The sequence below is a fragment of the Nematostella vectensis genome, chromosome 2 (assembly GCF_932526225.1).
Source record: "Nematostella vectensis chromosome 2, jaNemVect1.1, whole genome shotgun sequence".
Lineage (NCBI taxonomy): Eukaryota > Metazoa > Cnidaria > Anthozoa > Actiniaria > Edwardsiidae > Nematostella > Nematostella vectensis.
Genome location: NC_064035.1, coordinates 1,328,286 through 1,344,230, shown reverse-complemented (window position 1 = coordinate 1,344,230; position 15,945 = coordinate 1,328,286). Strand labels below are relative to the sequence as shown.

At 39.7% G+C, this 15,945-nt stretch overlaps 3 protein-coding genes across 5 annotated transcripts; 1 reads left to right on the top strand and 2 right to left on the bottom strand.

Moving 5' to 3' along the window:
• Positions 1 to 946: 946 nt before the first annotated feature.
• Positions 947 to 5,800, bottom strand: LOC125560980. 3 transcript variants are annotated; one of them, XM_048723696.1, is made up of 13 exons: positions 4,678 to 5,798; positions 4,459 to 4,599; positions 4,123 to 4,339; positions 3,908 to 4,019; positions 3,710 to 3,825; positions 3,415 to 3,581; positions 3,269 to 3,332; positions 3,106 to 3,177; positions 2,786 to 2,994; positions 2,502 to 2,693; positions 2,357 to 2,378; positions 2,128 to 2,279; positions 947 to 1,289 (listed from the first exon to the last, which is right to left on the bottom strand). In XM_048723696.1, exons 1-13 carry the CDS (start codon positions 4,756 to 4,758, stop codon positions 1,143 to 1,145), a joined length of 1,692 nt encoding a protein of 563 aa, XP_048579653.1. In that variant the 5' UTR covers positions 4,759 to 5,798; the 3' UTR covers positions 947 to 1,142. The 3 variants fall into 3 exon arrangements, with proteins under 3 accessions (XP_048579653.1, XP_048579655.1, XP_048579654.1); XM_048723697.1 differs by lacking the exon at positions 947 to 1,289 and adding an exon at positions 1,835 to 2,052 and having other exon boundaries at positions 4,678 to 5,794; XM_048723698.1 differs by lacking the exon at positions 4,459 to 4,599 and having other exon boundaries at positions 4,678 to 5,800.
• Positions 5,801 to 6,087: 287 nt separating this feature from the next.
• LOC5509130 (medium-chain acyl-CoA ligase ACSF2, mitochondrial) lies at positions 6,088 to 12,424 on the top strand. The gene is made up of 3 exons (XM_032377961.2): positions 6,088 to 7,142; positions 7,349 to 7,527; positions 10,627 to 12,424. The coding sequence occupies exons 2-3, from the start codon at positions 7,355 to 7,357 to the stop codon at positions 12,152 to 12,154; spliced, it is 1,701 nt and encodes a 566-aa protein (XP_032233852.1). The 5' UTR covers positions 6,088 to 7,142; positions 7,349 to 7,354; the 3' UTR covers positions 12,155 to 12,424.
• A 56-nt stretch (positions 12,425 to 12,480) lies between these two features.
• On the bottom strand, positions 12,481 to 15,651 carry LOC5509129 (PRELI domain-containing protein 1, mitochondrial). Its single transcript, XM_001629615.3, has 6 exons — positions 15,524 to 15,651; positions 15,356 to 15,445; positions 14,864 to 14,939; positions 13,669 to 13,823; positions 13,259 to 13,361; positions 12,481 to 12,827 (listed from the first exon to the last, which is right to left on the bottom strand). Exons 1-6 carry the CDS (start codon positions 15,553 to 15,555, stop codon positions 12,729 to 12,731), a joined length of 555 nt encoding a protein of 184 aa, XP_001629665.2. The 5' UTR covers positions 15,556 to 15,651; the 3' UTR covers positions 12,481 to 12,728.
• Positions 15,652 to 15,945: the final 294 nt, after the last annotated feature.

Sequence of the window (15,945 nt, the reverse complement as noted above, 5' to 3'; positions counted from 1 at the left end):
TACAGGACCTCATTTAGTCAGCTGACCGGAAGCAATGAAATGAACTTCCGGCCTACCATGATCTCAGTTGGGGCCGGCCCGGTCGCACTAGCAAGATGTTCAGGAGATGTCAGAGACATTATTAGTTGTCGGTGTATTTTGCGATTTTCAAGCTGGGTTTTTATACAAAGCACTTCCTTTCAAGTGCGCGGGTATGAGCGCACGCAATAAACAACGCCACGGTGCTTGAAATACGATGCGCCAAAATGTCTTGTGGAAAGTACGGGTTTGATGGCAAATGTGCCTGCGTAGCTGACGGTTTTGTGGAGTTTCAGAGCATTTTTTTTTTTTTATCCGCGAATACGCGAGATCTTTCGTAGCTTGTTTTGCTGGCTTTTTCGCGCGAAAGAGTTGGAGAGTTGGAGGGGCACCTGAAAAAAGGAAATGTTGCCCCCTTACTCTTGGATCCAGCTCTCTCGCGCGGCCATACTAGACTAAGTACTAAAGAACGTTAGATATAACATTCGCGAACATTCGCCTGTGTAGCTGGCGGTTTTGTTGGGTTTCACAGCAGTTTCTTTTATCCACGAATTTGCGAAACTGAGTCTTGAAAGCGCGCGGGGGGTGGGGGGGGGGGGGGGGGGGGGGGGGGGAAGGGTGAGAAACCTTTTTGCAGCGGACTAATTTTGTACCTTAGGGCCCCTTTAGCCTTCCCGGCCGCCAAGAGAACATAAGTTCATGTTCTCCTGCGGCCGCTGATTTCACACTTCACGTCGAATTCACTTGTTTCCGATCATATCAAACATATTCCCCACGGATAGTGTCCTTCGTTCGCTGTGCCTTATATGGTCATATATGCCCATATTTAGAAGTACTGGAGTTTCCCCTTTCGCGCTTCTCCAACAAACATGGCGGCAAACACTGATTCCCTAAAGACTCGTAGTGGAAGAATTATAAAGAAACCGGATCGCTTGGTCAAATATTTAGACCATTCCTCAGTTGATACGTACGTGAAAGAAGAGAAAGAGGAAGAAGAAAAAGTCTGGGAGATAGAGAGAGTTTTAAACGTTGAGGGAGACTATGCCTTTGTGAAATGGAAAGGCTACAGCGATAGATATAATTCTACGGTTTCTCTTTCATTGAATCCGCAGTTGTCATGCTATTTAGCCGTGAATGCTGGGAACCCCGACAGTAGTGAGGTAGCAAGAGAAAAGCTTCCCATTCTTTGCTCCGAGGATAAGGAATTGTGGCTGATTCGACATGCACTGTTCGATGAGCTCCAATTTCGTACACCCGAGAATGACACGGGACTCATTCGGAGAGTACAAGTGAAAGTCCCACTTTCAAAGGGGGGTTTTTCCGCTTTGTTTGGTAAAGGGACATTTTCTTTTGCTACCTCACGAAAGCTGGATTTTTCAGGGACCCGTAATATTCGGTTCCCGTGCACTGCTGTCGAGTTTGGCACCGTTATTGGTACGGAGTTTATGGCTCGGCAACTGCCAGATTCGAGTACAATATGTGAAGTTGACTCATCTTCGAAGATGTGGATATCATGAGGATACGAGCTAAGGATAAATTATGATCATAGTTCGTGTCCCCGTTGTACTTACATCTCTGAATATGGGTCAGAGGAAGAAAGGCCTAGTATGTGTCGACCGCTAGAGCGCAAGTATCCCCCGCTGAGCTTTTTGGAGATCAGCTTCGTACGGCGTAGACGGAATATGCTTCACAACTATGGCTCGGTAAGTTAAAATCTCTCTATATAAACTAATTGTTGACATCTGTTTCAACCGATTTCACTGTATTTCCAGTCGAAAATAAAGAGGGGGAATTTAGATCCAGGGAATGATACAGATTGTTTTGATGGTTTTAATGCCTTTATATAATAATGTGGGTACAAATAGTTATACAAGTTATAAATAGTGATATTTACAACAGTAATAAATAGCACCAAAAATATAATAAATAAATAAATACATTTTTTCTTTGTCTTCACTGCTTTTGATATTTTCTCTTGACCCTTTCCAAATTATTTTCCCTACTGAACAGTTTTCTGTTTTCCCTCTCCATGATCTATAGAGATAAAAATACACAGTTGTAGCAAGCGATTAGTCTAGATAACATGACGTTTTTTTCACTTGGAATTACCTGTACAGTGTAGTTGCTATTTTTCCCCCCTTTCTGGCTACCCCTGTGGAATGTCTTGTTCTGCATGTGGTTTTTCTTTTCCACTGTCTGGCAATTGAACTGGTGGATCGTGCCATGAATCTCCAAAAATTGGGGGACATGATAAACAAGAACTGTAGAGAAAAAAATGCATAAAATTACTTGGTCTCGGAGATCCCAAGTCAATTAAGGAATCTCATTTTAATCTTACCATGTATATATGGAATTACATCCTGTGGAGAGATAAAAGAAAGCACAATTAAAATAATATATCTACTTGTTATTTTTTCAGTGACATATGATCAAATGAGGCTTGTGTCCTGCCAGTTCAACTAACCACAGGGATGTAGAATTACCTCATCAAATGTGGCCTTTCTAAATTTGGTTCCCCATTGGCGGGCCTTTTCTTGAAAAGCATCTGCTCGAAGATATGCTTCATCTCCAGGATTTGCCCCAAGAGCATCAGTGAGGACCATCAAACTTTTCCACATTTGTGTCAGCTCTGATATGCTAAGAACTGTTTTCTCACAAGTGGGAGTGGACGATGGCTACAAAACACAAAGCAATTGTTAAATTAGCTTTATACACAGTAGTATCCTGGGTGTGCTGGTCTTTTTTATAATGAAAATAAAAATCATACCTCAAACACTATGTTGTTGCGGTCAAGATGATCCTTGAGTGTGGCACGTAGGAAGTCCTTGGTGCCTGTCGACCTCAGATGGAACTTCCTACATTCCTCCACTAGCTGGGCTTTGGTCAGACAGTCAAGGCTGGTGATGGACTTGTTCTCCATGTCTCCTAGGAAGGCATGGATATCAAGCCCCCTAATGATAGTTTCCAAATCATCACCTTTATAAGGAAAAGAGGATTCAAAGAAAATAAATAACGAAACTTTATAGTAATTTCATATTAGTTTCAGTTATTATAACAGTCTTTTCTATTAGTCAGTTATTTACTTACAATCCAAAGAGCTCCACTTGGTTGTGGTTTTGCCACTGTCATCCTGGACATCATAGAAACAAAACCTCACACCTGCAAATACAATATGGCAAGAAAACAAAATGATTATCACCATAAGACATCCCCTATACCCATTTACCCTATACATGAAATTTTTATTTACCCAAAGCTTCTATTGCTTCTTCCATGGCTTTTTTAACATTCTGCTCTATAGCCCAGCAAGCAACCTAGAAGTTTAATATATACCAGGAACTTTTTTAAAAAATGGCTCAATGGAGATTTGAATTTGTTAAATAAGCATAATTTTACCTGGTTGAGAAGTTTTCCCATGATCCTCAATTTGAGGTGCAGGGTGTCGGGTATGACCTTGGTAAATTCAATGTCCACGAGAGGTAAACATTGAACTCCCTTGGCATTTGGACACCCAACACGTGCACGGCACTGGTTTAAGGTTCTGGTTATGGGCCATTGTGGGACTGAAATTTTTATCAAATTTATCTAGTTATTTATAATATAGCTGACAATGGAATAATTCATAAAAACAAAAATCATTTAATTCATTACATAACATTCATTATATAAGTAACAAAATTAAAAAACTTACTAGAAAAGTCTCTGATCATCCTTTTGCTGCATTCGCACCAAATGCAGAAGTACAAGGCACAGGGACTATTAATTCCGAGAATACACGCCATGAACTTCCAGTCAGCACACATCACCCTTAAAAAAGGGATAAAAGTTACATATGTCCTGTTTAATGCCAGATCATAAGATTATTGGTTGCAAAAAAAATGAAACCTACCAATCAATAGTGTATTCAAGGCCATTAACAAGAATGCCAGTTCTCCCTAGGGCCTTCATCTCATCAAAAACCCCTCTCAAGGTCGCCTTTAGGATGTCATATGACTCCTTGCCTATAATAAAAAGTGTTCACAGATATATGGCTTTAGTTGACTATATCATTAGGAAGATTTGTTCTCGCTTACAGCTGCAATAAATTAGCTGCAACCAACTCACCATCATATATAGATATACAGTATTCCCTTTCTGGGCTTCTTTTAACAGAGTTTTCTGCTGGAAAGCAGAAGGTTGTCATAACACTCCCGAGTTTTTTGGTGGTTTTTCTACCATCACCAGAAAACCGAAGGGTTATAACATTGCCCCCTGCATTTCCAATGACATCTGAACTATAACTTAGAATGTCCTTGATGGATCTTGAACATCCTTTTGCATTCTGAAAGGAGAAACTTTGTTTAATGAATTATTGGGTTTGTACAGTATTTGCTTGTTTTAAAGGATGCAAAATGTGCTGTGCACAAAGCAAATCAGAATTAAGACTATCAACAGACTAACCCCTTCAAATTCTGTAATAGGAATGATTGCATTTTGAGCTTTTCTCTCTTTCTGTATCCCATACAGTGATGGCAAGCTGGACCCAGCTACCATCTTTAGCTCATGGTATGCTGAGTCAGAAACATCACCATCATCTTTGGCCTGAGATTATAAAAATAATCTAAATATAGAAAAAATAAGAAACCTACAGTACTGTACATGTACTTCTATAATACCTACCTTGAGAGCTCTTTGGATCTTTTTATGGTCAATCTCCTCAGGCTCAACCCTCTCATTGAAATGTAGGGCAAAACTGACCATACCAACTTCAAGTTGAACCTAGAGATAAGGAAACATTGAAATGTAGGGCAAAACTGACCAACTTCAAGTTGAACCTAGAGATAAGGAAACATTTTATGATAAACAAATGCCATTATAACAGAATTGGTAAATTTAGGTTGTTTCCATGTGTACAAAAATTCTAAACAAACCTCAACAACTTTCCAATCTGTTGGAAGCTTCTCAAATTGCTTCTCAAGCCATTTTTTAATCTCTGACTTTTTGTGAAATTGAGCTTTTGGCTCAAGGTCACAAAAAGGCTTTCTCGGCTGAAGAAAGGGCTTTTTTTCCTTGCCTAGCTCCTTTCTCATGCCATCTCTCTCTTTGACAACATCAGCGAGTCGATGTTTTAGCTCTGACAGCTGATTCTCGAGCTCTTCGATTCTAGAGTCCCGAGAATCACACAGCCCGATTTCACGGACTTGAGGTAGCATGTAAGCCAATCTTTGTTTTTTCAATGGAGGACCTTGTGAAAAATTTGTCAAATACCCTTGCACCATCATTTTAGTAGATATCTATCATGAACAAGCAAACGAGACGACTAAACTTTTGAACCTCTTCCCGCCTAAGTTTACCGAGATTCTGCAAGATGATCCCCAAAAAACAACCCGTGAAGATTATCTAGATAAGAATTGCGCCAAAATTATACAAACAAAAAACGGAAATATTAGAAAGGAATACTTAGCTTCTCGTCCTTCGGGTGTTTCTGTACTCTTCAGCATCAGGATCACACAAGGACGTAGTCGATTAAAATACCTACGAGGGCTTTTTTCCACAAGTTAGGCTGGCAGAAGAAAGATCTAGCCCCTACAGGGGTATTTCATGAGAAAAATAGGTATTTTTCGCTTCTATAAGCAGAAATCTCAGGTTAAATAGCCCTGTTTTCCAAAAATAATCGCTCTTCGTCCGCCATCTTGGATAGCTCAGAGAAAACCCATTTGTAATTTGCCAGGTTACACAGCTCCTAGTCTCAGTCTCTAAAAAAGCGGCCGAGCGAGTTTGAATAACACCAAAAGTTTGATATGTCCGGTGAACCAGATCCTCCGGCTTTTCCAGTAAACTAAAATAGGGAATAATACTCGTTTAAACTCTTTCAGGACCCTGTATCTAGCAAGAGGCTGTTGGAGAGAGCCTCTTGCTAGATACAGGGTCCTGAAAGAGTTTAAACGTTTTTTTGCTTTGTGTCGAAAAAAAATTATTCAAAAATTTGTGAAAGGGTAGTTTAAATTAATTTATTTTGTTATTTTGTTAGCGTATTTGATTGAACATTAATTTTATAGTTTATAACTAAGCGACTATTAAAAGAGCTCGCATTACAAAGCCACGCGACTGTAATCAACATCAAGCGATATAGCCGCTCTCGCCGCCTTTTTAACCATAGTAAAGCTTTAAAAGAAAAAGTAGACAAAATATTGGCTTGGGCTGTATCACAAAATGTTTGACCAGATAACGGGACGGGTGGTCTCAATGCCACTGCAGTATGATCAAAACGTAAATGCTGGCTCTAAGTGTGACCCCATGGAAGAACAATCAAAGTACAAAAAGAACGTTGATTTAATGTACAGATATTTATTCTGTCATTTCAGGGCCGTGGCAGGGGGGGGGACACTTGGAGAAAATGCCCCCATCCCCCAATATTTTCAAAAATTACAAGAAAATGACCGGTAGGGGGATCTGCTTTCAGGTTGTGATTTGTCAATTCAGCTCAGAAATAGCCAGGTTCAACGGTTGAAAAACAAAACAGCTCTGCGCGCATTAGGCAATATGAACGCCCGATCTTTAGGTCGGGTAAGTATATTTTTGCAGCAATGCGGTTGGCTTGTAATATCCATTTAACGACTATGGATTATCATAATCTGTTTTCACGGATTGTCGTGAATTCCAAAGTCTAACAATCGAAGAAATAGTGACAAAAGCACCAAGAAGGGTAGCTTTAGTATTTTTTTTGTAACATGTGCTTCGGTTCGCCTCATGCTCACCGTGGTGAGGTTATTGTGTCATTCCAAGATTTGTGAGCGAGGGCTGATTAACGTGAATCGTAAAAATGGTATTTTAGCTTCTTGGATCACCAAGAAAAAATACCTTTTTCAATTTCGGTTAGATTGATTGTCTTTAATTTTTTGTAAAGCATCACTACTGCTGCCTAATTTTTGAAATTAATATAAAGTTAGATTTGAATATTTACGTCGCTGAATAGAAAAGAAAGTTGATAGACGTAAGTACAACTAACTCCTTAATCCAAACAGCAGTTCACTGACTAATTACTTTTGTAAACTAGTGAACTGGAACTGAGCGTCCAAAGTTGAATTAATCGCATTAACGACTGGAACCTCTTTGTTGGATCATACTTATGTGATATTGGAAAGGTAAGTCTGAAGCTACTAAGTAAAGAGGGGTAATCATATGGTCTAGGCTGTGGTGGGAATGGAAAACTGCGTTAGGGATGAAGGCAAATAGGAGGCAGACTGTATTTGCATTAAAATAGCTATCTTGTTTTATACATAGCCTTCAGACTGACCAACGAGTCTATCAAGAGTATCTGGAGTACACTAAAATATATTGTAACCAACAGACCAAGATGCCGGAGCAAACTTGTTACGTACACATCCCTCACACAAGCCCGATGGACTCAAACCTCATCCATCAGTACTTGGACGTCCGCGCTGAACAGCATCCCGAGACGGAGGCAATTGTTATATACGACGCTGATATGAACCGGTCGGCAATGACGTACCGGCAGCTCAAAGACAGGTACAGAGAGCGTACTTTCTCAATAGATAGTGATATTTTTTAACTTGGATACTTATGAACGAAAAACAGATGGAATATTATCCTTATTGAAGCATAAGCCTTCACTGCCTTTTGGAACCTGTGTAAAGTCCTTATAACTTTTCAGAGTTGATAGACTTTGTCAATTCTTTATATTTTCATCTTCCAAATAGTATCTGTTTCGTATGGACATATAAAACACGCGTTCGCACGAATAACTCAAATCTGTAATATTGTGTTATTTAGGTCAACCTTCGGAAAAAAGGCCGTGAACTGAAAGGCCCGGGTCCAGTCATTTGTGACGTAGATCGAGATGTCAACCAAATTACATGATAACTTTATTCCAATAAATACCAATACAGGTATATTAGGATAATATACAAAGTAGGTTGGCTTATATGCCTATCCTCTATTCATAATATTTAATTACATCATCCCAAAATTTCAGGACTAGGCTCGTAATGGAGTCATCTGTTAAGCTCATAATATACAAAAAAAGGTCTTTTGGCCTTAACAGTTTGAAAGAGTTATTGATTGCAAATAGATCATTAAAAAATACTCGACGTATATCATTGACACAGTCGCATTCCATTAAGGTATGGTACTCATCCCCAACCTGATTTTTTTTACATTTTTCACAAATCCTTAATTCATAAGGTAAATTTTTATAGCGGCCTGTTTCAATTGCTAGTTTGTGTGCCGAGACACGCAATCTAGTCATAGATTGTCGGCGTCTAACATTAGCTTCTGATAAATATTTTTCTAGTTTAAAATTTGTCTTTATCTTGCAATACATGAGTAGAATCAAAAAGCCCAAACTGTCGTGATCTCGTACCAGAACAATGTATCCAAATTACATGAGAAAACACATGCGCGCTTAACCGGTTCCCGTCTTCATGTCTTCTTAGTTATTGCTGAAGAACGTTGTGTGGTTACAACTTTTACCGTCATCTTTATATCTCAACCTTGTAGTCAAATGATTATTTAACTTCAGGAAACAAATCTGCAAAATATAGCAGATATCTTTTAGTCTTTGAATTGTTTTTGCATTGTGCGCGCGCTGCATTCGCAATCAAGAATGGCGACATTCTCACGAGCGCGCCCTGTTTTTGAAACCTACAACAAAACTATATTTTCTTTTTTCGCATACAATTCTCGACATTAAATTATTTTTCGCTTTATTGTGGGTAGCATTGCAATAGAAAACAATTCGTCAATATTTTATGGTATTGCCGTCTCTGAATTTTGGATTTAAGGAAAATACGTTGTTTCAGATTTTCCCGCCAAAACTTGAAATTATTCTCTCGATTCAATCTCCTTTCGCGCGGCCATGAAAGTTTTCAAAGATCTGTAGAAAATTCAAATTTTAATTTCAATTTAATTCCCTTTTCAGTATTTGAAAGTTTATCTATGCTTTGTTTTGGCTAGATTGATATAAGTGAAAGGTTTTAAGAACCTTAACTACCCTAACAATTTTAGTTGACAGTTTTTATTGATAAATTTTATTTGCTAATGCATATGAATATCATAGATCCGACGCGCGCACGAATATCCAATCAGAAAGCAGCAAAAAGAAGCCAGCGAAGTGCAACACATATGTCCCACAAATTGTACAACATGTCGGATGAGGTCTGTGAATCATGCTCGGGTTTATCTAATAAAGACGTTTATAGGGTTTTTTCTTCGACTTGGGAAATAAAACACGGTTACCTAACATGATGGATACTTGATTTGTTGTCCAAGCTTGGTGAAAATCTTGTAGAGAAGCATAGAAATAGATAACTACAAGTTTGGTTGATAAATGGAAACGGCACGAATCCAGCTCGAAATACGAAAACTTGGAAACGATAAGATCAAGCGGTGCTCTCTTCGGTAGGTACTATGTGTTTATGTGCTTTCAAAACTATTTATTTCAACTTGCAGTGATTCAAGTGCGGGGAAAAGTAGAAGAGATTGCCGTATTCGCTGTTTACACCTTTTTTTAACTACAAGTTTTATCGGCAAACGTCAAGATTTACAGCAATAAAACAAACGACAGTCTCATTCGTATATGTAATTGAAGTAGCCTTGGTATAATATCAAACACAAGTTTAATGGTAGGACTTACACTGCTCTTGTAAGTGGTTTGTTTGCTTTTTGTTTTTCGTAGTACATTTTAGGTGTTTTTCTACAATTGAGTCCCAACTCTACACTAAAAGCGGCCGGGCAAAGAAAACAGGGCTAGCACTTTCTACGCTGACCGGAGAGTGCTTATTTGCTTGTCCAGATTCGCAGAAAAATATCTCAAACCAATCTTTTTCGGCGTCGATTGCCGGCTTTTATGGGACCACATGGCTGTTATTGCACCATCTCTTTCCTGATTGGCTATTCGTGCGCGCGTGATTGACATGTCGGATCTATGAATTAGGCAATTTCTATGTGGCAAATACAGTTGCTCAAAAGCTAACAGGTTTGCTTTTTCTCGGCAATTAAAAATTGTCGCACATGAAAAAATTGCTGGTGTAGATGCCAACAAATATAGTTGTCAACTCAAAATTGTTAGTGTAGACGGGACTTGATTCACGAGGGCGGAGGGTCGACGGCGCGCACACGTTGTATATCTCCGCGCGCTAAAAGAAAAATGTGGTAGCGCGCGCAGAAATTTTGCGTGTGCGCGTGTGCGTCGAGACCCAGGGCGTATGTGGAGACGAAAGAGCTGTGTAAACAAGGCGCAAAAAATATATACAGGAGCAGACGTGCATAAATAATAAAGGCGCTCTGTTTTCTGCGGAAGCCAAACGTCTCTCTTATCGTCCTCTTCCTTTCTTCTATGGTCGGATTCCCGAGGAAGCCGCATTGTCTCTGCTCAAAAGATACCGAGAAGGCCCCATTACGGCGAATGTTATTTTGCCGCTAAAAGCCTGAGCGCGCGCGATTTATTCCGCCGAAAAGAGTAACGTGAACGATTGGTGAAAGTCGGCTATCGACGAGTTGACAAAAGCAAATATCTCATTTGTGTGGGTGTGGGGGGGGGGGGGGGGGGGGGGGAGGGATATAGAGCGGCTAAGTAATTGTCCAAACATTTCTATATGTTTCATCTAGGTCGATGCACCTCGCGGCCTCGCTTGTTACGCTTGGCTTATCACGTGGTCAACACGTGATTCTCATCGGCGGCAACACTCTAGAGTATGTCGTTTTCCTCATGGCTCTGCATCGCCTCGGCGCCCACGCGATCATTATGGGCCCAGGAGACCTAACGCCGGAGAGGACCGACGTCATGATCGGCCTTGGATGCGCGATGGTCGCATTCGACGCAAACATGAAACCATCGCAGCAGCGACAGCTCTGGAGCAGCATAGAGAAACTCAATACAAACTGCAAAGTGACCCTTGTCTCTATAAGGGAATTTGATTCGGAAATGATGATAAGTCCAAGTGGCGAGGTTCTTCGGTACGCTACACTTCTAGAGGAGGGAGAGACTACAGGAACAGAGGGACTTCTCAAGGCACAGGCCGTGGTGCAAGTCGATGACCCTATTGTGACAACCACGTCTTCAGGGAGTACAGGCGTGGCAAAGCTCGTCCAATTTACCACACACTGCTTGGTGAACATCAAAGGCGGGCCTCGCGCGGCCGCAAAGCGCAGCCAGGTGCGCGCAGTCTCGTACAATGACCGGCCAATTGCTTGGGTCAGTGGTCTTGTGTCCCTGTATAACATTCTTTACGGGGAAATGACGTCCGTCTGGGCACCCGTGGAGAAGATACTGACGAATGAGTACAAGCATCTTGCGTTTGAGATCATGGAGAGGGAAAAATGCACGGCTTCCTCGGTAAGGCCCTTCCAGGTGGCGAGTCCTGACGAATGGATTAAGTACGACCTAAATATCAAGATGGCGATCTTCTCTGGGCGATGCTACACCCCTGATGAGATCGTCAAAACAATGGAGGCTTTACCAGGCGCAAATGCGCTTCACATATATGGCGCATCGGAGGCAATGAAGATTGCTACACGCTTCATCATACGGAGTGCACTCCAGGACAAAGCATCTCTGTGCAAGCTTACACTCAGTCCAGGCGTTGAGTTGAAGATCATCGATGACAAGGGATGCTTGGTGCCCCGAGGAGAGATGGGGGAAATTTGCGTAAGAAATGAGTGCGTCTTCATGGGGTACCTAGGACAAGAAGAGACCACGAAAAAAGTGAAGTCACCCGACGGCTGGATTCGAATGGGTGACCTGGGTGTGATGGACGAAGAGGGGCGGCTCCAGGTACTGGGGCGAAAGGTAGAAGTCATCAAAAAGGCATCCGTCAAAATAGTCCCCGGAGAGATCGAGGCATCACTCATGCAACACCCATTGCTTGCGCGGGCTGTGGTGATTGGTGTTCCCGATCAGGTGTTTTACCAAGAGATTTGTGCATGCGTGGAATTCCATGGCAAAGGAGAAGACGCAAGCACAAAGATAATGGAGCTCGACAATTGGTGCATTGAGCATTTCCCACCAAGAGCCAATGGCATGACTGTAAAACCCAAATACTTCGTCGCATTTAAAGAGTTCCCGACGACAGTTACCGGAAAAATTGATCTTTACAACCTCCGAAAAAGAGCATTAGAACAATTAAGTTTGGCCTAAGCACAAAGTTATACAAACCAAGTCTGAACTAGCATAGGGGAATCTAAGGCCTTACTTTGCACAAAGTTATACAAACCAAGTATGTACTATCATAGGGGAATCTAAGGCCTTACTATGCACAAAGTTATACAAACCAAGTCTGTACTAGCATAGGGAACTAAGGCCTTCATTGATATTTTTGGGGCTAGAGAGGGTACACGGGGATTTCCAGTCAGAATCAAATAACAGGTGTGACCAAAAGCACAGACGTAAGGGAACTATAAGGATATATAACGTAAGGGAAAAAGCATGTTCATAAAACATACATACACACATACATTCCACAGCATATTGACAATTGTTTAATGAGCTTTAGAATAACTCAATACAAAATTTAAAATTGACCAAACCTTTTTTCAATATCCTTAATTATGTAAGATGTACAAACAAGAATACTTTAGCATGTCAATGAGGTGGAAAAACCTCAGAGTGTACCTGATACAAGTAGTGAAGTTGATGATACATTTTCTTTACAGTAGTAGTACATTGTCCTGGATTTACAAAGCTAGTTCATTTGGATAGTACTAGTGCAATGCTACAGCATGTTCCCTTGGGGTAAAGGGAGTGGAAGTGGTCTGACAGGTCGCTCAGGGGAGTGAAGCTTTTCTAGAATATATTCCAATCCCTTGCTTGTCTGCAATTCAAAACATCAGAAAGATTACAGTCAACTTTTGCCTTATGAACAACACATTTGTAACGCCATAGTATTACTGACTCAAAAAATTCCCAATAAAACCGAAATAAAAAAAAAAAAAAATGACTGAGAAGAACCTTACGTTGCTATTGTGAATTATGGACAGCAAGATTTGATTTAAGAAGGGCATAAAGAAGAAGCACAAAACTGTTTGATTGGCATTTAAATGTGACTAAAATGAAACAAGTGTAACAGTAGGATTCAATACGTCTACTAGTTAGGAACCAGGTAAAAAACACATCAACCTTCAAGAGAAGCATCCTAAAAAAGAGCTCTTGAATCCATACTGTCTAAGAATAATCTGTTTGAGTTGCGTATCCTTGCACATGTTAGAATATTTCTCAAAATTTGAAAAATCTTTGTAAACTTACCTTTTTCACATTGTTTTTATATCTTTCAATTCCGAATGCTTCGATAGCCCTTGCAAAGCCATACACTCCAGATGTGACCCAGCTTTGACGTTCACAGGTTGTCCTACACAATACCAAAATACATTTAACTCAATACACCTACTGCAAGCTCTTTAAGACTAAGATTTTTCCTTTTACAATTTAAAGTTAGCCAGATTAGTTGATGGAAATGGTGCCAGACAGACAATAGCCTTTTCTCTATTCTATGCCTAGAGATATGCATAGGAATAAAAATAGAACTAAATAAATTTCTTCACTTTTTCCAGCAATAGATAAACAACATTATACAAAATGAACTTGAAAAAATGCTATTCAAAAGAAATCAACATAGGAAATATTTTTTTTTAAAGCAACTAAGGTGCATTACATACCATTCCTTATTTTGTGGGCTGACAGTATATACACATTTTTCCTCAACAACCATAAGTGTTTTGAATGTGATGTTCCTTGTGTAAGTAGTGAGCGTTTTGGCTACTGGGTCAACAACAGACTCCTCTATTATACATGCTACTCTAGAGTTGACAAACTGCAAACACAAAGCACATGATTACGGCCCAGACAAACAGTTTCAACAAACAATTCAAATTTTATTGCATGTGAATTGAATGATGCTTTATGTGCTTGGTAAACAGATTCAATTGTTTCATTCATCAAACATGGTTTGGCTGCCATATTGAAAACCAGAGGTATTTTTTTAAGATTTTCAATAACTGCAAGGTCTAATATGAAATGAATATTACCCATGAAATGAATATTACCCATGAAATGAATATTATCCATGAAATGAATATCACCCATAAAATGAATATCACCCATGAAATAAATATCACCTATGAAATGAATGTGGCAAAAACGAATATGAATAATAACTGATGCCAGATGAAGATAATTTAATTTTCCATTTTTTTGGTAATTGTTATTTTCATAGTTATTAGTACAAATGTACTCATTGAAATGTTACTGGCTTTGGAAGATAAAGGCTTATTTCGGATGACTTGTCAGGTATGTGCCTATAGTTTGTATCCCGAGGGGTAGGGTCATTTGACTGCAGTTTTGTCCCAAGGGGATAGGGGCTTTTCTCTGTTTTGTACAGGGTCAAAGTCTAATCCCCCACCCTTCCCCGGGACCATGGGGGTGGGGGTTTCAATAGACTAGTGCATAAATCTGTTCCCAAGCAAAATTTTGACCGTGATACAAAGATATTACTGATTCTGTTTTTCAACAAAGAAAAACTCAAGACACAACACAATATCATTAAAATTAATCTTTTTTTTGTGATGATATATCTTAAATACAAACTACAACCTTACAGAGAATAACTGGGCAGTCTAACACAGAGTACAGGTTGATAATTAACTTGACTTTGCTACAAAAATATTTTCAATGGATTTTCCTTTATATTGTAAAATCAAGAACCTCTTTGCAACAATACCTCGATTTTACGGTACATTTTCTTTCTCCCGCGGCAAATCGTAAAATCCAGGTTCCACAGTACTTAAAGTATAAATTACTGAAGCAGTCAATAAAACACTGTACAGAACAAGAAAAAAGGTAATGTGAACTTACCCTTTCCCCCCATCTTGGAAGTCTATTCGTCTTAGTTAAGAGACGCTTAGTTTTTAATTTATCTTCCTCGACGACTCTGCAAAATAAAGAAGCGTCAAGAGCTATATCACAAACATTACATGGATAGCTGCACGTCTGCCAACCGAACCATGACAACTAACATGAAATGGGAATAATAAAAAACAAGCAGCAAATGGAGACATGTTAGACTTGCAGATCCTTAGAAACAATTGGCAAAACATTTCAGTATTAGCTCGAAGTGTCATCCATGCGATATTGTGAGTTTTTATAAATGAAAAGGATAAAACATGAACGAGTGACGTAACAAACAAATGGCAACACCGCTTTTTATTTAACGTCATGTGGGAAGAACATTTCGATCAATAACTAGTCCGAACCTAACACCACTCTCAAGGAAATTATATCTCACACAAGGACTACTATTGCAGAATAATTAGATGCTGGGGAAAGTTCGCGGAATCTTATATTTACCGCGATACGACATCTTCACTTAGCACGTGTTTACTCCAAGGGTTGGGATATCGTCTCCAATAAGCAGCACTGACTTGATCCCACGCGTACCTAAGGACGAATCAATGCAATCATACATTAGAGGAAAGCTCTATTGACTCGACAAAACAATAGAGATTAGATACGTACTTGTACAAGCTATTAGTGGAGTAAAATTTCATGGCTTACTCTCTAGAGGAAAAATTTCCTCTTCGAGTGAAACGCCACCTTGTAAAGAGCCCGCGAGTTTTTAGCAAGCGGTATTTCAATATAGGGTGAAAACACAGGTATTCCAAATATTATGCTGACTTCGAATGACGAAGGGATATTTCGAAATACAAATGTTATTTTTTTACAAAGCTACCTCATTGGAACTATATTCCGCGTCACTTGGTCCGTTGGCTCCTTTGCTATGGCCCTCAAATTGTAATTAGGATATTTCCAGTTTTATCGTTTAAAAAAAATGGTGAGACGATCAAAACCTTGCAATTTTTCCCTTTTGTTTTTCTCAACTCCGACGAGTTAATGCATGAAAATACAGTCAAAGCCGAAAAAAGTTCGTTTTCTACAGT

Excerpts from the sequence above, each read along its gene's own strand:
- LOC5509129 (XM_001629615.3), bottom strand. The coding sequence starts at position 15,555 with ATGAAATTTTACTCCACTAATAGCTTGTACAA. Across the intron at positions 14,940-15,355 it reads AGTGAAGATGTCGTATCGCG|AGTCGTCGAGGAAGATAAAT; the intron begins GTAAATATAAGA and ends TTTATTTTGCAG. Across the intron at positions 12,828-13,258 it reads ATAAAAACAATGTGAAAAAG|ACAAGCAAGGGATTGGAATA; the intron begins GTAAGTTTACAA and ends TTTGAATTGCAG.
- LOC125560980 (XM_048723696.1), bottom strand. The coding sequence starts at position 4,758 with ATGGTCAGTTTTGCCCTACATTTCAATGAGAGGGTTGAGCCTGAGGAG. Across the intron at positions 3,826-3,907 it reads CTTGAATACACTATTGATTG|GGTGATGTGTGCTGACTGGA; the intron begins GTAGGTTTCATT and ends CCCTTTTTTAAG. Across the intron at positions 1,290-2,127 it reads ATAGCAACTACACTGTACAG|TCCCGTGTCATTCTCGGGTG; the intron begins GTAATTCCAAGT and ends TCTCCGAATGAG.
- LOC5509130 (XM_032377961.2), top strand. The coding sequence starts at position 7,355 with ATGCCGGAGCAAACTTGTTACGTACACATCCCTCACACAAGCCCGATG. Across the intron at positions 7,528-10,626 it reads TACCGGCAGCTCAAAGACAG|GTCGATGCACCTCGCGGCCT; the intron begins GTACAGAGAGCG and ends TGTTTCATCTAG.